The 23,823-nt window shown below is 46.4% G+C and overlaps 1 protein-coding gene across 4 annotated transcripts in view; it reads left to right on the plus strand.

The window, feature by feature from the left end:
- Window positions 1–15,766, plus strand: part of MICAL3 (microtubule associated monooxygenase, calponin and LIM domain containing 3) — a 269,337-nt gene extending 253,571 nt beyond the window's left edge. For 2 of the 4 annotated variants that reach the window (XM_036301482.1, XM_036301483.1), the window contains 4 exons: window positions 9,286–9,351; window positions 12,133–12,232; window positions 12,363–12,436; window positions 12,523–15,766. In XM_036301482.1, the coding sequence (XP_036157375.1) occupies window positions 9,286–9,351; window positions 12,133–12,232; window positions 12,363–12,436; window positions 12,523–12,707 (425 nt within the window). In that variant the 3' untranslated portion in view covers window positions 12,708–15,766. The remainder of the gene's footprint in view (window positions 1–9,285; window positions 9,352–12,132; window positions 12,233–12,362; window positions 12,437–12,522) is intronic. The other 2 variants (XM_036301486.1, XM_036301484.1) reach the window with 1 other exon arrangement.
- Window positions 15,767–23,823: the final 8,057 nt, after the last annotated feature.

Consider the following 23,823-nt stretch of genomic DNA (forward strand, 5'->3'; position numbering starts at 1 on the left):
TGTGCCAGTGCCAGGCTGTTTTGATTACGGTGGCTTTGTAGTATAACTTGATATCTGGGATTGTGATCCCTCCAATGTTGTTTTTCTTTCTCAAGATTGCTGAGGCTATTTGGGGTCTTTGTTGGTTCCATATAAATTTTTGGAGTATTTGTTCTAGATCTGTTAAATATGCCATTGGTATTTTAATAGGGATTGCATTAAATCTATAGATTGCCTTGGGTAGTATGGTCATTTTAATGATGTTAATTCTACCAATCCATGGACACAGTATATTCTTCCACTTTTAGTTTTCTGAGTCTTTTACCTACTTGGTTAAGTTTATTCCTAAGTATCTTAATTTTGTTGTTGTAATGGTAAAGGGGATTGTTTGTTTAGTTTCTCTTTTGGACAATTCATTATTAGGGTATAAAAATGCCATCAATTTTTGGGTATTAATTTTGTATCCTGCTACATTGCCAAGTTCATTTATTAAATCTAGTAGTTTTTTGGTGGAGTCGTTAGGGTTTCCTATGTACAGTATCATGTCATCTGCAGATGACAGTCTTACTTCCTCCTTTCCAATTTAGATGCCTTTTATTTTCTTCTTCTTGTCTGATCACTATGGGTAGGACTTCCAATACTGTGTTGAACAGGAGTGGTGAAAGAGGGCATCCCTGTCTTGTTCCTGTTCTTAGGGGAAATGCTTTTAGTTTTTGCCCATTTAGTATGATGTTGCCTATAGGTTCATATGGCCTTTATTATGTTGAGATATGCTCCTTCTATTCCCACTTTATTGATAGTTTTTATAAAAAATATGTGTTGGATTTTGTCTAATGCTTTTTCTGCATCTATAGATATGATAATGTGATGTTTTTGTTGTTATTAATCCTCACCCTAGGATATTTTTCCATTGATTTTTAGGGAGAGTAGAAGAGAAAGGGAAAGACAGAGAGAAACATCAATGTGAGAGAAACACATCGATTGGTTGCCTCCTACACGAGCCCCAACTGGGGCTCGGGCCGGGGAGGAGCCTGTAACCAAGGTACATGACCTTGACGGGAATCAAACCCAGGATCCATTAGTCCACAGGCCCGAATATTGTACCAACCTTGCATCCCTGGCATAAATCCCACTTGGTCATGGTGTATGATCTTTTTAATATATTGTTGGATCTGATTTGCTAATATTTTGTTGAGGATTTTAGCATCTATGTTCATCCCAATATTGGCCTGTAGTTCTGTTTTCTTGTGTCTTTATCTAGTTTTAGGATTAGGATAATGCTGGCCTCATAGAAAGAGTTTGGAAGTGTTCTTTCCTCTTGGATTTTCTGGAATAGGTGTTAATTCTTTTTTGAATATTTGGTAAAACTCCCCTGTGAAGCCATCTGGACCTGGGCTTTTGTTTGCTGGGAGTTTTTACTTATTTATTACTGCTTCAATTTCATCAGTTGTTATTGGCCTATTCAGGTTTTCTGATTCTTTCTGATTCAGTTTGGGAATATTGTCTTTTTCTAGGAATTTGTCCATTTCATCCACATTGTCCAACTTGTTAGCATATAGTTGTTCATAGTATTTTCTTACAATCCATTGTATTTCTGTGGTGTCAGTGGTTACTTCACTGCTTTCATTCCTGATTTTGTTTACGTGGGTCCTCTCTCATTGTTTCTTGACAAATCTGGCTAACAGTTCATCAGTCTTGTTTATCTTTTCAAAGAACCAGCTCTTGGTTTTAATGATCTTTTATATTAGTCACTTATTTTTGCTCTAATCTTTATTATTTCCTTTATTTTTGCTCTAATCTTTATTATTTCCTTCCTACTACTTACTCTGGGCTTTTCTTGTTGTTCTCTTTATAATTCTTTAACTTGAGGGTTAATTGTTTATTATTAATTTTTCTTGTTTGTTTGTTTTTTTGAGGTAGGCCTATAGTGTATGAACCTCCCTCTCAGGACTGGTTTTGCTGTGTCCCATAGATTTGGGGTTGTTGTGTGTTCATTTTCATTCGTTTCCAGGAAGTGTCTGATGTCTTTCTTGATCTCCTTGGTAACCCATTCATTGTTTAATAACATGCTATTTAGCCTCCATGTGTTTGAATGTTTTTGATTGTTTTTGCTGTAATTGATTTCTAATTTCATTCCACTGTGATCTGAGAAGATGCTTGAAATGATTGTAATCTTATTGAACTTGTAGAGACTTGTTTTGTGTCCTAAAATGTCGTCTATCTTTGAGAATGACCCTGTGCACTTGAGAAGAATGTATATTTGTCAGCTTTGGGGTGAAATGTTCTATAATTGTCAATTAAATCCATCTGATCCAGCATGTCCTTTAGAGTCACTATTTCCCTGTTAAGTTTTTGCCTGGAAGATCTAAGATCTATCCAGTGAAGTCAGTATGGTGTTAAAGTCCCCTACTATAGCTGTATTGTTTTTGATCTCTCCCTTAAAGTACCCTGGAAGTGTTTTTTATATATTTAGGTGCTCCTATATTGGGTACATATATGTTTACCAGGGTTATATCCTCTTGTTGGATCATTCCCTTTAGTATATTATATAGTGACCTTTGTTGTCTCTTGTGATGGCCTTCATTTTGAAGTCTATTTTGCCAGTTATGAGTATTGCTACTCCAGCTTTTTTATTTTATTTCCATTTTCATGGAAAAAAATTTTCCATCCCTTTACTCTTATCCTGTGTGATTCTTTTGTTCTTAGGTGGGTCTCTTGTAGACAGCATATACAGTGGGGCCTTGACTTACGAGTGTCCCAACTAACGAGTTTTTTGAGATACCAGCTGTCTCTTGGCCGATTTTTTGCATTGAGTTGACAGAGTAATTTGAGTTAACGAGCTCGGTCCCGGAACGAATTAAACTCGTAAGTCGAGGCCCCACTGTAATTGGGTCATGTTTTTGTATCTATTCAGCTACCTTATGTCTTTTAATTGGAGCATTTAAACCACTTATATTAAAGATTATTGTTGATAGTACAGTATTATTATTGTACTTATTTATTGCCATTTTAATTCTGTATGTCTGTTTCACTCTCTACATCTTCTCATTACAGCAGTCCCTTTAGCATTTCTTGCAGTGCTGGTTTAGTGCTGATAAAGTCCTTTCGCCTCTTTTTTTGTCTGAGAAGCTCTTTATTTCACCTTCTATTTTGAATGCTAGCCTTGCTGGGTATAGTAATCTTGGTTTTAGATCCTTGCTTTCATTATCTTGAGTATTTCATGCCATTCCCTTCTGGCCTGTAGAGTTTTTTATGAGAAATCAGGTGTCAGCTCCTATGGGAGCTCCTTTGTAGGTAACAGTTTGCTTTTCTCTTGCTGCCTTTAAGATTCTCTGTCTTTAATTTTTGGCATTTTTAAATTATTTTTATTGATTTCAGAGAGGTAGGGAGAGGGAGAGGGAGAGGGAGAGGGAGAGGGAGAGGGAGAGGGAGAGGGAGAGGGAGAGGGAGAGGGAGAGGGAGATAGAAACATTAATGATGAAAGAGAATCATCAATCGGCTGCCTCCTGCACACATCTCACAGGGGATCAAGCCTGCAACCTAGCCATGTGCCCCATCCGGGAATCAAAGCATGACCTCCTGGTTCATAGGTCAATGCTCAACCACTGAGCCACGCTGGCCAGGCAGCATTTTAATTATGATATGTCTGTGCATGGACTTGTTTGTGTTCTTCTCTGTTGGGACTCTCTGTGCCTCCTAAACTTTTTCCCTCATCAGGTTTGGGTATTTTTCTGCCATTATTTCTTCAAACACGTTCTCTATCCCTTGCTCACCTTCTGGCATATCTGTTATGTGAATATTGTTATGTTTCATGTTGTCCCACAGCTCCCTTAAGCAGTCCTCCTGTTTTTTAATTGCTTTTTCTTTTTGGTCCTCTGCGTGATTTTTTTCTGCCCTGTCTTTTAATTCACTGATGCGATCCTGTGCTTCCCCTAATCTTCTGAATATGCTTTCCACTTAGTTCTTTATTTCTGTTGTGTCTTTCTTCATAGTTACTATATATTTTCTCAGGCTGTTGAGCATCTTTGCCATCATTATTCTGAACTCTTTGCCTGATAAATTTCTTATCTCCATTTTATTTAGCTCTTCTTCTGGAAAATTCTCTTGTCCTTTCATTTGGGACTTGTTTTTTTGTCTCCCCTCTTTTGCTGCCTGTTTGGGTTTGTGTCTATGTATTAAGTAGATCTGCTATAACTCCCAATCTCTAGTGCAGGACAATGTCAGACACTTTTTTTTAGCCTCACTCAAGGATATTTTTCCATTGATTTTTAGAGAGAATGGAAAAGAGAGGGAAAGACAGAGAAGTATTGATGAGAGAAACATATCAATTGGTTGCCTCATACACACATCCCAAGGAGGAGCTTACAACCGAGGCACATGCCCTTGACCAGAATCAAACCTGGGACCCTTTGGTCCTCAGGCTGATAACGCTTTATCCACTGAGCCAAACCAGCCTGGGCAATGTCAGACCCTTTTTGTGACTGGCCCTAAGTACCTTGTTTGGAGCTATCTGCAATCCACAGCTTGTGGCTCCCTCTGCTGGGGCAGGATGCCTTTGGAAAAGACAAAGATGTGCGCCAGGGTCTGCTTTTCATAGCCCTGGGCCCAGGATTAGATGAAGAAAAGACTCAAAACCTCCTAAAACCTGCCTCTGCCTGCAGTTCAGTTGACACTCAGACTTGATTAGCCTCAGGCTATTGACCACAGGGTAGGGCAAGAGGTCTTCTATCAGGGGGGCTACTGCCTTCCCCCTCAGGCAAAAACTGCTTGAATAGCAAAATTCCACCATCAGAGATAGACTTCCTCCGAGCTTGAGGAAATTACTCAGCATAGGAAACCAGGGTGGCTGCCCTCCAAGCTCCAACTCCAGAGCTCCCAATCCTGGCTTGTGCTCACTCAGCTCCAGTCCACTCTGCCTTCCCTCTACCAGAGCCCAAGGTGAGTGGCGGCACATGGAATTTTGTGTGTTGGCCCTTTAAGAGGATGCCTGTATTTCCAGCAGTCCCTTGATGGCAGACAGCATCCCTGCTACTTTTCACAGCCAGATGTTATATGGGCACCTTTCTTAGTTCTGGTGTTCTGGGCTGGGGAGCCCAGCTTGGGGTTTAAGACCCCAGAGTTCTCAGTGGGAACCTCCCACAACTGAGATATCCCTCCAGAACTTCATCGCTGTCTGTGGGAACCCGGTCAACCCTTTATCGCCTCTGCACTTCCTACCATCCTCACCTCTCCTTGTGAGAAAACTTCCAGACCATTCTCTGCCTCTCAGTCTCAGGGAATTTTGACAACCAAAAGGACTGAAGTCATGTTGAGTTTGTATACATCACAGATGAGCATCCACACTCAGGGTCCTGAGGATGGGTTGGTTAGTTTGGTGTTTTTCAGCTAGCCTAACATTTCATTCAGTTAACTGATAGAGTAGGAAGGGAGGGTGCAGTGCTTTGAGGTGAAGTGTCTTGGACAAAGCCTTCATGAGGAAATCGGAGGAAGATGGAAATATAGAAAAGACAAGTGTAGAGAAGGGGGAGTTGCCATAGGATTGTTTGCTTTTCCCACCTGCCAACTGCTCCACAGCCCTGGGCCACACAAGAGGCAGGACCTTGTGTCAGAGGCAAAGTGGTAGTGTGGAAAGCACCCCTAACTTAGAAAGGCAAGATCTTGAGTCAGGTCCGAGCTTCACTGTGTCCCCAGCCAGGTCACTTATCCTCTCTTGGCCTCTAAAATTGGAGGGAAGGGTGGCAGTACCACTCTTTTCCAGGACTGGCATTCTGAATAGGATTTTTGTGTGTGACTCAGTTTCCAGTAACTACCTATTGTTAGATTTACCTAGAGCCTTTGTTGCCCCTTTAAAGAGGGCAAACTCTTAGTTCAGCATGGGAAAGGCAGATCCAGATTTTAGTCAGGCTGTGCCACATTTAACTTCTTTGATCCTCAGATCACCCATTTCAAAATAGAGATACTAATGGTCATCCAGGTGGCCATCAATGTATGGATCAATGAAATAACACATGTGAGAGTGTTTTGAAATGGTAAAGCACTATCCTTGCTTATTGCATGCATCACTGGAATATGATGAAACATACCTTACTATATGACAATAGTCTGCTACTCTTAAATTCACCTGTCACCTGCCCCCAGTGGTCAAAGTGAATGGATGCTAAACAGTTGCTGATGGTGGTCACATTTCAAAAGGAATTTTTGTGTCAAATGAAAAAAAAATTAGTTTGCCGCCAAGGTAAAAGCTGGAGCAGATAAGCTTGCAGAGTAGTGAGGGCATGCAGCGCAGTGAGTATGAGAGTGTAGAGTTGCTGATAAAAGGCTTCCAACCAGAACCAAGTTCCAGGGTTTCTCAGAAGTGATGATGAGCCTAGAGGATGCAGAGGTGGTTTGTGAGGTTATAAATATGGTAGCTGTTACAGAGACAGAACCCTATTTTTTAAAAGTTTGTTACGGGCTTGACTACAGAACTAGTGGACCAAATCCTCTATTTCTCACATCTCCAAAAAAGGCAAACAAATGGCACTCAAAACCAAATCCTTTGCTTCCTATGCACACTCACCTGAGAGCCAGATCTGGGAGGATGCCCTTTATTTGACTGATGTTTCCAGTCAGTTTTCCCTCCTCAATTTCTTCTTTTTAGAACAATATCTATTGGTTATATTTTCTGATTATTAAAATAGTATACATTATGGAAATTTCAGAGCATGCAGAAAGGCTAAAGAAGAAAGTCATAACCACACAGTGTGAGTTTACCCAGCTCCCTTCTGGCCATTTCACATCCTGCCCTCTGCCCCTTATTATAGAACTAGAGGCCCGATGCACGAAATTTGTGCAAGAAGCTCGGCCCTCGCAGTCCCAGCTGCCTCGCGCCCCCCCCCCCCCCAGCTCTGTCCAGAAGGTCGTTCTGCTATTCAGTCTAATTAGCATATTAGCTCTTTATTATATAGGACTAGTGGCCCGGTGCACAAAATTCGTGCATGGGGGTGAGGGGGTGTCCCTCAGCCCGGCCTGCACCCTCTCCAATCTGGAACCCCTCGGGGGATGTCCAACTGCTGGTTGGGATCGGGCCTAAACTAGCAGTCAGACATCCCTCTCACAATCCGGGACCTCTGGCTCCTAACCGCACACCTGCCTGCCTGCCTGATTGTCCCTAACCACTCTGCCTGCCAACCTGATCATCCCCAACTGCCTCCCTCCTTCCAGCCAGATCATCCCTAACTGCCCACCCCTGCCGGACTGATTGCCCCCAACTTCTCCCCTCAGCAGGCCTGCTCCCCCCAACTGCCACCCCCCCCCCCCCACCAGCCTGCTCGCCCCTAGCCACTTCTGCCTCGGCCCCACCACCATGACTTTGTCCAGAAGGATATCCTGAAGGTCTCCCAGTCTAATTAGCATATTACCCTTTTATTAGTACAGATGCTTTCTTCTTTTTAAACACTTGCTTTACCTGATGCCCCCCTTTCTAATTTCATTTCCTAATTTCTGTTCTGAATATTTTGTTACTGCATATTGTCGTTTATAATGGAAAAAGGTGTATGGGGATGTGGTCTACATAAAAGAAGCTGAAAGCTCTATTTTGTGATTACCAGAAAATTGAAACACATTTTTAAGTTTACGTGCAGTACATACTTCCTTATTTTGGGTGTGCATTGGTTGTGTATCATTTCACTGTGCCTTGCAAATGGATATGGACACTGTCCACTCTGCACCACAGACTGTCTGGGGTACCATCTGTCCCACAAAGTGGCACAGAGTGCTCATTGATGTTGTATTTCATGGGATGTATCCAGGTATTCTGAGCACCAACACAGACTCTACATTTTTGTAACAAAGAAGGTTGAACATAGACTAGTTATGGAAGGAATACTTCTTCGTACCCCAGCACATCAGCTGGTCACAGTCATGTCTGTTAGAACGCTGGATATAATCAGCATTTCACACACACATGCACACACAGTATCTGGCTTTAGTTTTGAAGTTTTACCAGACACCAGATTCAATGCATAGCACAAAACAATATGGAGATCACTGTGAGAGGCTTAAAGGAAAGAGAAAATGTGGCATCTGCATTTATTTGACTGCAATGCAGAACAGCCTCTCAACCCTTCTGGTGACTAAACCAGGGTAACTTCTTACCCCTGTTCTAATTGTAAAATCACTCACCTGCACACACACACCAGAGTCCTTGAGGTGTCTCTGCTGGGGAGGGTGTTCCCTGTCTCCAGTGTGACATGTGGTTCTGTGATGGTCCCTGTGAGCTCCTCCTTTCCTTGAGTTACCATCAGGTCTCTAAGTCTCACAGGTGTTTCTCTGCACACTATCTTCTTTCAGTCCCCTGTCCACAGCTCTTATCAGCAGTGTTACTGTGGGTTGGTATGTCCTGTCAGCACCTTTTTTGGTCTTACAGTCCAAAGTGTGACAGCCTTTCCCCACCTATGGCATTGGATCCCTCTGTGCAGATGGAAGGGATGGAAGCAAAGGGGGTGGTTTGCTCTCTCTGGCATGTGGGGGGATAGTGAAACAGACTGGAGGAAGTTGCTTCTGTGTGGACATGTTCCCCAACACATCCTGGCTCCGCATTCAAAGCAGATGTCAGAGCACTGGCAGCCCTCCATAGACTCAGCTGCTTTCTGTGGGCACGGCAACGCAGCGGTCACAAACCCCTTCAGCCCCCTTAGACTTATACAAGCTTAGTTGTAACTGGGGCTCATGTGTCTATGAATATGGGCGCAGGTTTGGTTGGTTGGCTGAGGTTATCACCTACAAAACTGGAAGCAGTTTTGACCACGTATATAACACAGTCTGTTCCACAGAGGTAGGCAGACCTATCTAGGGGCTTTGGACAATTTTAAGGAGGGAACCCAAAACCCAAAAGGCCACTGTATGGTAATACCCAGTGTCACCTCCCTCCCCATGGGGACTAGAGGAAGAAGGAGCAGCCCTTACTGGGAGCTGCCCCACCATCGGGAAGGGAGCATGTGCATGTGCATTCCTTTTTTTTTAGCCACGTACCCACATCAGGGATGGCGACCCAGGCCTGGGTCTCTCTTACTGAGTTTCCATGCCGATAAAGGGACTTAATTCATTTGTAGACATTGTTTCCCTTTTTTCTGCCTTTCCATTTCTTGTATTTTTTTTTCTTTTCCTCCTTTTGTTCCTTTCTCACTTTTATGCTTTTTGTCCTCTGCTTATTTTTTTATTTCACTGTCTCCCTGTCCTTCTTCACTTTCAAACTACTCCTCCTCCTCTTTTCTTTTTGTCTTTTTCTGTCTCCTTCTCCTCTTCTTTGTTTGGTCCTTTTTGAAGTTGAGCCCAGTGGCGGGACTCCACGGCGTAGACCTCTCTCCTTCTGCCCTTGCTGTGTCCAGGAAGGTAACGTAACTCCCCAACCTCATCCCCACTGCCTCTCAGGCCATAGTAACACTAGTTAAAGAGGGAGGCATACCCAGCTGTCTCTCTTTCTTTCTCTGACACTTGATAACCCTGTTACAAAACTTCATGAGTATGTGGCAGTTTCTTACAAGGTACAGTATCCCTTTGACTGTCTCAGGGGAGGAACGGGGTATGGAGTGAAGCCAGAGAGCCTCTGAGGCAGGCCTCTCAGCAGCAGCAGAGAGTCCCACGATATTGCACCACCATTTGTGGCTGGGCCTTCAGTCTCAAGTCCAGCAGACAGAGGGGCCAGGCTCATGGGTCAGGAACCTCCCGCCTGTGTGGCAACAATTTGTATTGGTGGAGTCGAGGAATACTGTCCTTTCAAAGACTGGTCTATACAGATGCCCCTGAGTTCTTTTCCCAAACAACCACTGAAAGCAAACTTCTCTACCCTGTGTCTTGCTGAGTGTGTGTGATATTTTTTTTTTTTAAGTTTGTCTGATTTGAAGTCTTTTGTGGTGATAAGATTGTTGTTGAAAAGGCATGTGGGAAGGGGAAGGGGAGTGTGTTCATGACTAACCCTTGCTAACCTCTTCCTGTGCTCTCCATGGTTCTCACATTTGACTTTCACCCACCCCACCATATACTTTTGCTTATTGGCTGTGAACAATCTACCAAAGCTCATGAGTGGTGTTTAGAGGTTTCCCTGTGGAATTTTGGGGAGGTGGGAAGGAGGAAGTGGCTTCCTAGTGCATTTACAACTTGCCACACTGGATAGCTTGCATGCCTCAGGCTCCATCTTCCATGGCCATGTGGGCACACTGTGCAGAGACACTCAGAAAGGAATGCATGGAACTGAGCTGTAGGCTGCTTTAACAGCCAAAGAGCCAAGTCTATTGGGTTGGGTGAGAAGAGCTTTGGTCCCCAGACACTCCAACACGCACTCCACAGTAGCAGGCTCGACTAGTAAGAAGGGAGCTTCCATCCTTCAGAATAGGACTCAGGGGCAAGACTTCACCTTGGGAGCCCAGCTGCATGTGCACCACACAGTGCATTCATTAACCCCTGCTTGTATGAATGTGAGTCATTTCTGCCTCTCCAGAATGTAGCCCCATTGAAAGACTAACTGGCTTGGGCCTCGTGTGTGTCAAGCAAACAACACTGCAGAGAGAGAGAGAGTTGTCTTTGAACAGTATGCTAGAAAGTCAGGTGTGAAGAATGTAGGAAAGCAGTGAGTAAGGAGCTTAATACATGAGAGTCATCCCACCTGAGGGTGTACTCCATATGTTTCTAGGTCTAGTCTTTACTGGGATAGAACATCCAACCAAGTTACTCATAAAATGGAAAGCACTTTGAAAGATTTCCCAGTGCAGTGCCTCTTCACCTGGGGCCCATGGATGGATTTCAGGAATCCCATGAACACCCTGAAATTCTGTATGAAATGAAATTGTTGGATGTATATGCATGCATTTTTTTTTTTTCTAGGAAGGGAGTCCCTAGCTTTCCTGAGATTCTCAAAATGGTTTGTAATACAAAAAATATTGAAGAACCACTGACATAGTTTGTCATTTGCCTTCAGGCAGGACCACACTATGGCTTCTTTGTGCTCCAAGGAAAAGGTGTTTTCCCTCTTTGGGTAGTTTGATTCCTTGGAAAGTTCTTCTGTCCATCCTCCTGCTACAGTGAAGCCCAGTGGGGTCAGGATACTCCTGGTGGAGGTCTAGATCTCAGCAATGCCATGGTGCAGGGCAGCCTGAGTTAGGCAGGTACCAGCCCGGACACTGCTGCTGGGGTTGGGTTGAGCGAGTGTACCACCTCATTTAGCCTCTAGGCCCTAGGGTCTGCTGTTGTTTCTCTGCCCTTGGTGAGAAACCTGCTAGCCTTCCTGGGATGTACCTCATATACCATATAAGACCCAATGGAAGAGTGTTTGGTCAGGATAAAAGAAATGATGAGGCCCCAAGGGGGCAGTGCCTAGAAAGAGTTGAGTTAGTGAGTGTGACTTAAAAAGAGACCAAGTGTGGTGTATAACCTCACATTTATCTCCATCATTAGGCTGGTTTCTTCAAAGCAGGCCTAGTACATAGCAAGTACCAAGTAAATATTAAATGGAAGGAAAGGAAGGAAGGAAGGAAGGAAGGAAGGAAGGAAGGAAGGAAGGAAGGAAGGAAGGAAGGAAGGAGGAAGGAAGGAAGGAAGGAAGGAAGGAAGGAAGGAAGGAAGGAAGGAAAGGAAGGAAGGAAGGAGGAAGGAAGGAAGGAAGAAGGAAGGAAGGAAGGAAGGAAGGAAGGAAGGAAGGAAGGAAGGAAGGAAGGAAGGAAGGAAGGAAGGAAGAAGGAAGGAAGGAAGGAAGGAAGGAAGGAAGGAAGAAAAGGGAAGGAAGGAAGGAAGGAAGGAAGGAAGGAAGGAAGGGAGGGAGGGAGGGAGGGAGGGAGGGAGGGAGGGGGGGGCGAGGAAGGGAGGAAGGAAGGAAGGCAAAGCACTTAAAATATACCAAAGGAAAACCACTGAGCAGGAGAGGTCTAAACGAGTGGTGACCAGGTTACTGAGGGGTGAGGGCAGGCCTGGGAAGGACAAACTCAAAGCACAGGCTCAATTAGGCCCTGGGGGTGGGCATGGCGCCCCCTTCTGGGCGGCAGGCAAACACTGAACCTGGCTTGGGAACGTTCCTGCAGCATCTCGCTCTGCTCTCTTTGCACAATTGCCCCAGTGTGATGACTCCTGCTGGCCAAGTAGACAACAAACCCTTTGTGTGCCTGACTCTCCCTCTTTCTGCAGGCATGGGCAAGAAGGATGACCCCAAGCTGATGCAGGAGTGGTTCAGGCTGGTGCAAGAGAAGAATGCCATGGTGCGCTATGAGTCAGAGCTGATGATCTTGTGAGTGGACCTAGCTGTGAGCTCAGTGCCTATCATGGCAGGAGCACAGTTCCTTCCTAATTTAGGGGGTAAGGAGATATGGTCCCCAAGTCACTGTTGCTTGTCTCCTTCCCCTTGCCTACCTTCCCAGCGCCCGGGAGCTGGAACTGGAAGACCGGCAGAGCCGACTACAGCAGGAACTCCGGGAGCGAATGGCAATGGAAGGTAAGAGGGGAACAAGGCTGAGCTGGACATGAGTTGGCTGGGTGTGGCCTCCTGGCCCTACAGACCTGTCTTTTGCTACTGCCCAGATCACCTTAAGACCGAGGAGGAGTTGTCAGAGGAGAAGAAGATCCTGAACGAGATGCTGGAGGTGGTGGAACAGAGAGACGCCCTTGTGGCGTTGCTAGAGGAGCAGCGGCTCCGGGAGAAAGAGGAAGACAAGGACCTGGAGGCTGTCATGCTGTCAAAGGGCTTCAGCCTAAACTGGTCCTGAGCTCCCACCCACGCTCTGCTAGCTGGTCTGTGGAATCCGCCTGACCCAGCTGGGCTCTTCTACACCACCTAGATCCAAGATCTGAGAAGGTCTGGCAGCTCCTGGGAGTTTGCACTCAAATGTCCATGTGCCTCTTAAAAAGCAAATCAAGTATCTGTGCTGTGGGAAATCCCAAGTGAAGATGAGTATCTGAGGCAGCTCTGCCTCCTTGAATAGACTCACTCTGAATTTCTGATCCAGGGAGTGAAGGCCATGGAGTGCAGAGGTTTAATGTGGGGAAAAGAAAGTTCCCCAGGGATGCGCAGTAACCGGCACCCCTCCTTGTGCAGGCACATGTGATGAGAGAAGGAAGCTGCTCCCCCTCTGACAAAACCACAGCCACCAGAGTGCACCCCACAGAGAGGAAGGGGCAACTGTCTTCTTCATGCTCCCTGAAGCACCACCAAAGAAACAAAGGAGACTCCCAGGAAAACCACATGTGAACTAAGAGTGGGAGAGTCCGTGGCCAGTCAGGGTGATGCCTATCCTGCATCACCTGGAAGCTGAGGGGGCCCCATTTCCTGAGTTCATTATGTAAGTAAGGAGGATCCAGGAGGAGTCTGCTCCCCAGTTCCACACCACACACTGGACTCCACGTGGCCAAATGCCCCAGGCCTCTCTCTGATTGTGGCCTGAGGGTTGTGTATTGCTGCATTTTGCTTTTAATTCACAAGCATTTTAACACTGGAAAATACTGACTTTGGGAGATGGGTGAGGCTCTACATTTCAAGCCCCCAGTCACTGTTCAGTACTTCAGTTGGGGCAGGAGTGATCCTCCTTGGTGTTTTTCCTGCGTTTGCACATTGAAATGAAGCTGACAATCTAGCAAGACACTCAGCCACTTCAGACTCTTTTTTTCAATTAACTTATTTTTTTAATACTTGAAAAAAATTTCATTTTTATATCTTTACTAAAGACACTGATCACCTGGCACCTGGTATGGAAGTGACAGAGGTAACCATGCCAGCCTGCCTGAATGCTTGCTACATCCATCTATTTATTAGCTCACCTTTATAGAGTTACTGACCCCACTGACATCAGAAAGCAGTGAGTCCCTCATGGGGGCCCCCCACTCACAGCTCTTCTGTCCCCTCCTATACTTTGTGTCTGGATCCTCCTCCTCCACCTGGTACCCTGTTCTCACTCTGGCGCCAAACTTTATGTCTATACCACCTACTTGTCAAGGAGACATGTCAGCACTGTTTGAAGCCAGACCAGCAGGCACAGATGCCACTTGTCTTTCCCTGTGGGAATATTGGCTCTGCAGAACCCTTTTTTTTTTTTTTTTTTTTTTTTTTTCAGTTTTGGCACCAGGGGTTTTTAACCTCTCATAACACATTTATTATGGAAAGTTGGGGATAGGCCCTCTTCTAGGCTGGCTGAGACAGTGCCTGATGGGACCTTGTAATCCATCTGATTAGGATTCCCTCAGCCCAGCCTCAGATCCAACCGGATAGACATGCACAGGTGGGGTCTTAGGTAGTGGGGTTTAGGTTGGTCTCTCCAAACTAGTAACAGCTCCAGCCCAGACCTCCACAGTTCCTGGATCTTCAGGGGGGTGGGGAGGTGGGGGCAAGGGATGATAAGCACCATGTAACTAGCTCCTTGAGCCAAACTGCTTATTTCTTTCAGCTCAGCCACTGTCTGAGGAAACCTGGTGGGTCACCACTTGTCCATCCACAGAATTAGCTCATGGTGAGCCCAAGGAGGAGGCCCACCAGTGCCAGGCCAGTCTGGGAGGGTGTTCTAGCCAACTCCTGTGCAGAGGGGCCAATGTAGAGAGAACAGAAGCATGGCAACTCTTCAAGGCCACCTGAGGGCAGGACAGATTGGGCATCTGTGCTGACCTTGGAACTTCCATGGGAAACCACACTGTGCCTCAACTTGAACATTCGTTCTCACTACAAAGGAGCAAAGAACCTGTCTTCTTCTTCACTTTTTCCCAAAGCTGCCATCTCCCTACTGTGGAAATCCAGGAGTATGCTGCTGGCAGCCACCACAGCTCTGACTTCTTCACTTCTTGTTTTCAGATGAGTCAGGCAGAGTCTCTGTTTTTATTCTCTTTTCTTAAAAGGGGGAGAGAAGGGTGTTCCAGAGTCCATCTTTAAACCCCAACTTCCAATAAAATTGGACTTGGGTCAGGACCTTTATCGCCTTTGTGGCCTTTTCCCTAACCCTCCACCTCTCAAAGGCCACCATACCTGACCATGCCCCAGGAGAGCTGCCTCCCTCCATTATAGCTCCTGCTAACTCCAGGACAAGGAATCAGTTTAGGAAGTGGCTAGAAGGGATGTGGCCATAGTGATCCTCTCTAGGTGGCTTAATGTAGCAGGGGCATGAGATGTTACTGCCTGCCTCTTGCTGCCAGCCAATACTGAATCCTTCCAAAGTGCACACTGCTTCCTTCAGTTACTAGAAAGGAGCTGAAGACTTTGCAGAGAAGCCTGTGAAATGTTCCCCTGCATTGCACTCCCAACAGTACTTTTTTCAAAGCTTCCATTTTATAACCACTAGTTTGCAGTTTATTTAGTACCTGGTGACATGCTGCATGAAATGTTTTCCAACTCTGGAAATGCATGCAGCTCCAGGCAGGTTTTTCTTCTCAAGAGTTAAGTCCCCTTGAAGGCAGGGGGAACAGGAAATATATTCATCTGAAACGCCTGAGGTTGGGTGTGCCCCAAACACCAGGCCACACAGTGGGCTCCAAGCTCAGCATTACCTAGGACAGCAGCAGGCACCACCATCCCGAGTCAGTCACTGTTGGGGGGTGGGGGGGGTGGCCAACAAGAATGGGAGGTTCTAACACTGCTCAGATGGTATTTGAGCCTTAGCCCTCAGGAGCTATTCTCCAGCTTCTTTTGACCAGCAAAGATAGACTATTCTTTATCCCTTCCAAGAGAAGACATTTTCAGTCAGGCACAAAGTGGAAAGAATTTAAAGAAAAAAATTTCTAAAGTGGTAACAACTGAGCTACAAAGGGGAATGGGCCATTTTATGCACAATAAAAGTTTTAAAAGGGATACACAGTGTGTTTCTTAAGTCGTAGTACTGGACTTGGCAGTGCACCAGGATGCATGTCCAGGTCTACCACCTGTCTTTTGCAGGTAGGTGGTATTCATGCAAGTCATTTTATGTCTAATGTATGTGTGAATGTGTGCAAGGTTGTTTAAAGACAACTTTTTTTGCTTGTGTGTGTGTGTGTGTGTGTGTGTGCTTTTTTTATTATACTGGCTCAGCCATCAACTGTTACCACTTGAGAAAATGTCTGAAGCAACCCAATGTGGTAAGAAGCTGTTCTTTAAAACCAAACCCCAGTATTTTCTCTTGAAAAGAAGCTTGTTCTAGAAATTATCCAAGTCAGAGTGAACCTGGGTCCTGACAGCCTTCCTTTCCAGTGCTGCTTCCAAGCTTGCTGGGCACTGGCCTTTGACACAGCTGACCTGAGAGCCAGTGCTGTGGGGTATCAGCTTCCAGGCCTCATCATTCAGATGTGTGAATGTCCCCAAGCTCCATGCACAGGGTCTTGGAGAGAGCTGACAGCACCCTTCCTTAGAATGGAAAAATCCCCGAGAAATGGAAGAAAATAACCTGACTGACTCTCCTCTCTTTGCTACAAGAAGCCTCCTGGGTTGCTTTTCCAGCACTCTCCCCTTCCCTTTGTGTTGACCCATCAGGAATACAGAGCTAATCCCTAAGGCATGATGCTTCCCTTGGGAACAGTAACAAGGGAGAAAAAATGGCAATAAATGGGTGGAAGTGAGTCTTGCCCAGCCTGGAGGTCAGCCTTGGAGGCTGGGTCCACAACCTTCTGGCTGTATTGCCAGCTATTCCAGGAGGAAGAAAAGGGCCTAACTGACACAGGTAGAAACAAGAGAGCCAGCATGAGTGAATGTACTGTGGCCCTAGATTACTAAAAAGAAAGATGGATCGAGGTGCATTCCTGCTGGGAAAGAAGAGTTTGGAAGTCACCCGTGCTGGTCCCAAACACCTTTTATCCCTCAGAGGGGCTCACTTCGATTGGAGCTGGAAGCAGGCAGGAGTTAGCAGCAGTTCACAGCAACCCCTGGTGGCAGGAAATGGTGATCGTGGTTTTAGACAGGCAACCAGAAAGGAAGGCTGCTGGAGTACCGGGGAATATCCCATTAGAAGCACTGCTCCTTTCTGTCCAAGAAACCACCACGTCTAATGGCTTCTAAATCCCTTCTGATCCTTGAATCCTCATAGTCCCTTCTTAGAAATCAGAGTGGGAAATGGTAAATGGAGAGAATGTGCTACTTTATTTCACTTTATGAGCTGGCCAGACTGGCTCACTTAAGGAGACCCCTCCTTTCTGTTAACTGCTCAGAAGATCAACCATGTTCAGTGAGGAAGGTAAGAAACCATCCTCTTAGGTGGGTTATGTACCACCAAAAACACACCTAACCAAGAAGCCTGGTAGACCAAGTGCCTGGGGTCACAGGCCCTCCGGTGACACTCCCAGATAGCCTGTTGCTGCTGAATTTTACTAGGTAGCATTTTGTGACAGCCTCACTCCTTGTGTCCCTTGCCCTAAGATCTTGATGCAGCTGGGGCTTAAACGAGAAAGTTGGAGTCCCAGCTTCTGTGGGTAGGCCATGTGTGCTGGCTGCCTCTACCTGAGAAGCCACCTGTTACCAAGACAGACAAGGAAGGGGAGACAGAGTCCTGTGATGCATACATATGCACACATACACTCCTTTTCACTCCCAGCATGGTCTTTCTGAACCAGAGTGTGCTTCTAGTTCTAAAGTAGGCTGGATTGCAGCCTTTGGTCCCAAGTGGGGCAACTGTGGTGGTGGCTCAGGCCCCAGAGCTAGGCAAGATCCAAGTTGAGGAATTTCCTGCCACCTTCAACAGCCTGGGTCTGGAAGGCTACAGCTGTATTGACTGGTCTCCAGGGTAGGCAGATGGCCCATCCCCCAGGCCCAGGAGAAGAGGCCTACAGAGTGCCCAATGTGGGAGTAGAACTGACTCACACAGAAATGAGGGCAAGGTTGCTGGTGTCTAGCCACCCATGAGAGAGCAGTAGGGGTATGAGACATGAAACTTGTCCCTGCCTCTTCCCAACTTCAGACATAGCCTTAGGCACATAACTGGTCAATGCCTCTCTTCCTCTGTCTCACCTGGTAACCAGCCCATAGGACCAGGGGAGGGCAGTGCATTAAGGGTTTCTGATCCTTGAACCAGGCACAGACATCTTTCATGAAGGTAACTAATGTTCACCTTGAGAAAGGGTAAGAAACCCGAGGAGGGCTAAGGGGAAGGAGCTCTAGGGGCTGGCTCCCAGCTCCCCAAAACCATCTCAGATCTGGTGAGCCAACAGAGGTAGGCATTTATTTTTAATTATTTTAAATGCTGTGCTGATCTGTTTCAGGAACTTAACTTACTAGAAACAGATCGCTATAAACAGGCAATATTCCCAGAATGTTCAGATGGGCTGCTGCTGAGTATGTGCCTGAGGCTGGGAAGTACTGGGTCTGCATGGGCACATGGTGCCTTCCTGGAAACAGATGAGCTCTCAGTTCAAGGAGATGCCTGTCTTTTCCCTGCTGCTTCATCTGCCGCCTAGAGAAGGAGCCCAGAGCCTCAACTCCTGAGGGTTGGTGGTCCCCAGTGTTTCTCCAAAGGTAGAAAGGCCTCAGCCCCTGTTCCTGAAAGATGTGAAAGCAGCCCCAGGGGCCTGCCAAGTTCTGTGGGAAGATATTTAGAAGCATTGAAAAAGGACAAATTTTCTGGTAGAGGAGAATGCCCCTTTGTGCTGCCTTGGTAGTAGTTACATATAAGTAAAATAAGTTTGTGCCTGTGTATGTGAAAAGCACTGCCGATTCTTCAAAATATTGAGTCATTGGAGCAAAGCAAAAAGGGAAACAAATAGTACCTTTCTTCAGTTGTGTATGGTGGGGTGCACACCAGTTACACTCCAGCTGTTCCCACTCATGTGGCCAACAACCAAAATAAAGTCAGTATTATTTTTTTCTTCTGTGTGGAAGAGGATAATTTGTCCTCTCATTAAGCAAATCCACACCCTCAGTGGTGCTGGGATGTGCCCTTAACTTGAGGGCTGAAAGGGGCCTTCCCTCCTTGAGGCCCCAGCACCAGGACCACCTGCCCATCCAAGCCAGTGACAGGGCCACCCAGTTGGTCCCCAGCAGGGCATGTCCCTGGGGTAGGGAGTGAGAGCTGTGTTCCCTCTGCTCCTGCTCTCTCCCACTCACTACCTCCTTTGTTGGTTTGTTTGGGTTGGAAGAGGGCCACTGCTAGGTAATAAGATTCTCCTTCCTCTCTTTCCCTTAACATTATACAGGCAGACCTTGGAGATATTGCAGGTTTGGTTCCAGACCACTGTAATAAGTAATACAGCCAGTATCACAATAAAGCAAGTTGTAATCTTTTTTTCTGGTCTTGCTTTCAATTTGTAAAATATGCTACACATGGACCAGCCCATGTGGCTCAGCGGTTGAGCCTTGACCTATGAACCAGGAGCTCATGGTTTGATTTCCGGTCAGGGCACATGATTCTCATCTTTTTTTATTTTTATGTTTATTTTTCAGAGAGGAAGAGAGAGGGAGAGAGAGACAGAAACATAAATGACAAGAGAGAATCATTGATTGGTTGTCTCCTGCACACTCCACACTGGGGATTGAGCCCACAATCCGGGCATGTGCCCTGACTGGGAATTGAACCTGACTTCCTGGTTCATAGGTCAACACTCAACCACTGAGCCACAGGCTCTCTCTCAATATTGATGTTTCTATCTCTCCATCTCCTTTCCTCTATAACATCAATAAAAATATATTTAAACAAAAAAATACATGCTACACCTGTGAGGCACTATAAAGCAAAGCACAATAAAACAAGGTGTGCATGTGTATATCTTGCCTGGAAAATGTCAGGCAGAAAAATCATCTTCTTTCCCAAGCTTTTTGCCCAGGCAGAGGACAGACCCTCTCCACCAGCATGTCCACTTGATTTAAGATTAAGCTCTTCACCCACCTCCAACATAGAATCAGAGGTACATGCTCCCCAGGACTCAATGAGCAGGAGTTATCAGATGACACTAAATAGAGTGCAGCCCACCAGAGCCTGGGTGACGGGAGAGTGGGCCTGTTGGCCTCTTCAGGCTGGGAGCATTTGGCAGCCTGGCCCACCTTGTACATCCAGCCTGAGGAATGTGTACTTTCTACTCCCATCAGGTTCAAGAGTTGGAGGCTGGTGAAGAACATGCTTAGTCTTGACCAGTGTGGCTCGGTTGGAGTGTCCTCCCATACACCAAATGGTGGCGGGTTCAATCCCTGATGTTGGAAGGCAGCCAATTAATATTTCTCATATCACTGTTTCTCTCCCTCTCTCTAAAAATCTATTTAAAAAAAAATAAATTCATGCTTAAAGCAAGTGAAGCAACAGAACAATGTCCACCCCCATGCCTCTTCACCCCAAGCCCCAAACTTCCTCCTCCCTAGAGAGAAATGCTCCAAGGACCCAGGGGGAGAACTAAGAAACAACCACTTTCTGGGACAGGCTCTGACAGCGGGAGCTGGGAAAAGCTGCCCACCCTGCCCAGCAGGCTAGTGACTGAGAAGGATGCTGGCACGCCTCCCTCCAGCTGAGGTGGGGAATTATGCCCCTGGACCTGGCAACTGAGGAGCACAGGTGTGTCTGTGTTACCTAACACAGGTACCTGAGAACTGACCATGACTTTGAGAGCTGAGCAGTGAGTTCAGCCAGTACTGCTGTGTAGTATTAGAGCTGGTCTTCACCACCCAGCACCCTCTCGGCAGTCCTGTGGGTGTGCTTGGTCCCATGGGATTTGGGTAAGTCCAGTTTCAAACATTTTCCATCCTTCTTTTCCTCTAAGCCAATAGGGTGATCTCCTCAGCCCCTTTCCTTTGTCCTTATGCTCCTCTAAAGATGATCCCAAGTCCTAGACCAGTGATGGCGAACCTTTTGAGCTCAGCGTGTCAGCATTTTGAAAAACCCTAACTTAACTCTGGTGCCATGTCACATATAGAAATTTTTTGATATTTGCAACCATAGTAAAACAAAGACTTGTATTTTTGATATTTATTTTATACATTTAAATGCCATTTAACAAAGAAAAATCAACCAAAAAAATGAGTTCATGTGTCACCTCTGACATGTGTGTCATAGATTCGCCATCACTGTCCTAGACCCTTCTTTCCTGCCTCCACCAGGAGAAAATTCTTTATTGGAGGCTATTAGCCAAGTAAAATGAGCACTGGGCCACAAATATTATCTGGCATCTGGCCCCACCTTGGTCACCATCTGGCTGGCTGACCCTTGAAATGGGAAAATAACATCCACTCTCTGCCCTATGAAGTGGGTGTGGGGCTGAAAAGAAGTCAGACGTATTGTTTGCTGAGTCTGTGGGCACTGTGCCTGTCCTTTGGTGGCTGCTAAGACATGCTACCCACAGTGCCACAGATATACAATGTCTTTGGAGGAGCAGGAGCTGCTCAAGTCTTGTTTCCAGGAAATTAGTGATGACACTCAAAGGTCAGTGCAGCATTTGTAGGAAAGAAATCCACTGGTTGCCCTAGCTGGTTTGGCTCAGTGGACAGAGCATCAGCCTGCTGACTGAAGGGTCCCGGGTTCAATTCCAGTCAAGGGCACATGCCTGGGTTGTGGGTTCGGTCCCCAGTAGGGGGCCTGCAGGAGGCAGCCAATCGATGATTCTCTCTCATCATTGATGTTTCTATCTCTCCCTCTCCCTTCCTCTCGGAAATCAATAAAAATATATAATAAAAAATAGTATTTAAAAAGAAAAAAAAAGGAAGGAAGGAAGAAAAAGAAAGAAAGAAAGAAAGAAAGAAAGAAAGAAAGAAAGAAAGAAAGAAAGAAAGAAAGAAAGAAAGAAGAAAGAAGAAAGAAAGAAAGAAAGAAAGAAGAAAGAAAGAAAGAAAGAAAGAAAGAAAGAAAGAAAGAAGAAAGAGAGTCATAGTCCCTTCCCTCAGGGAACACCAAGTCTTATATATGGCACTCATTCTGCCACATGGCATCCTCATCTGTACATCTGAGCATACCCATTTGCCCTCTTTTTCTCAACATCCTCCCCTCTAATAAATCACCATGTAAAAACCAGTGATGGCCAGGCCTTTGCCCCATGCATGCCTGGACCCCCACACCCTTCCCTTGGTGTGGTGTGACAGCCAACTCCAAAGAGCTGGTTTCCTGAAAGGCAGAAATGAGATGAAGGAAAAAGCATGGAGACCCTACAACCTAGCCAGCCCTGGAGGACAAGCAAAGGCTGGGGGACCCAGCTCTTTGTTATTGTTGTTAACCCTCACCGGAGGATATTTTTCCATTGACTTTCAGAGAGAGTGGAAAGGAGGGAGAGAGACAGAGAGAGAGAGAAACATGGATGTGAGCAAGACACATCAATTGGTTGCCTCCTGCACGCACTCTGACCAGGGCTGGGAATTGAGCCTGCAACCGAGGTACATGTCTTCGACTGGAATCAAACCTGTGACCCTTCAGTCCACTGGCTGGTGTTCTATCCACTGAGTCAAACCGGCCAGGGCAGGGGACCCAGCTCTTTGGCAGAGTCCACCTACCTCCCCCAGGAAATTCTCATCTTCCTCTTTTTTTTTTCTTTCTCATTCTGACCACAGTCAGACTCTGGGAGGAACATTTCTGGAGTTCTCTAGTCCTCAAGCCTTGGGAGCCAGCCTGGAGTCACTGTTTTGATTCCCTGGGCAAAGCCTCACTAGCAGCTTTTGTTTGTTGGCCTCATAGAAAGGTCCAAAGGGAAAGATTACTTAAGGTAACATTGGAAACTTCGGATTGGTGGTTTAGCTGGCACAGGCACTGAGTCATAGCTGGGTCTGCCTCTCACAGCTGCCCCCAGGGCAACACCCACCAGCATGCACCGGACAGGGCTGGGAGAGCTCCAGATAGGCTTCAGCTCTGATGGCTCACCTAGGGCAACTCTAATGGGGGTGGACAAGGGGTGGAGGATGTTAATGCAGCTTAGCCCCACAGGCCCTGGCCCTGGACATATCCATCTTCCCCTCTCCTTCAGCAAGACTTGCTCTCTTTTCCTCTGTCTAGACTCTTCTGCCTCCCAAATCCATCTGCCCTTCAAGGTCCAGAGCCTAGATTCTGTCTTGGAGTACTTTGGAAGTTGGGGGGCTGGTCTACCACCCACTTAAGCCTGGACCCTTTCCTTTCCAGGCATCTCGTCTGTGGCTCCTAGCTCCTGTAACACACATTTCTGGGTGCAGTGGAATCCTCCCTCCATACGGGCCATTTTCCTCTGCCTCCAAACACTTTCCATCAGCCCTCCCTGGGCCTACCAGACTGGACTCTCTGACTGTGGCCCCTTAATCCCACTGTTTGTTCTTGTGTGTCAGCTCAGCATCCCCCAGAGATGGAAGCCACTGGCCTGACTCTTCTCTTGGATCCTAGGGCAGAGTCCATGTGAGGCAGAGAGAAGGAGCTCTGAGTGCTTATTCATGTGGGTGTCGCAGGGTCCTGAGGACCGTGCTCTTCTGCCCTCTGTTAGACTGTTGTTTAGAGAGCCATTAAGACTTATTATTTAGTTTATATTGTGGCCAAACAGTGTTACAAAAGAAAATGAGGTGCTTGGGCATGATCTTCCCCATGAGTGTGCAGAGGGAGTATAGTGTGGCCCATGAGAGAGGAAAGGTGAGTGACAGACCACCAATCCAAAGGTGACTGTTTAGGGCAGGCATCCCTACTGCTAAACAAATCACCATGAGAAATGAGAGATGACCCTCTGGACTGGGCGTCCCCAATCCAGAAGGACCCAAAGCCAAATGGCTGAGGAGTCTTCTGGCCTAGCGCTAGGACTTTCGAGATAAGAGGACTTTGGAGAAGTCAGTGAGAGAGAGTGGGCAGAAGACAAGGGGAATTGTGGGACGTCACTCACCTAGAGAAGATTGGCCCGTATGAGATGGAGGGTCAGCAGTGGAAAAGGAGAGGTTCCTGATCCGGCATTCTCCTTGCTGGTTCAGGAGGGTCCATAGGGAGGGAGGGAGGCCTAATCGAGGCCGGCAATTGAGTCACCTGAATAGGATTC

This window comes from Myotis myotis, unplaced genomic scaffold, assembly GCF_014108235.1.
Source record: "Myotis myotis isolate mMyoMyo1 unplaced genomic scaffold, mMyoMyo1.p scaffold_m19_p_3, whole genome shotgun sequence".
NCBI lineage: Eukaryota > Metazoa > Chordata > Mammalia > Chiroptera > Vespertilionidae > Myotis > Myotis myotis.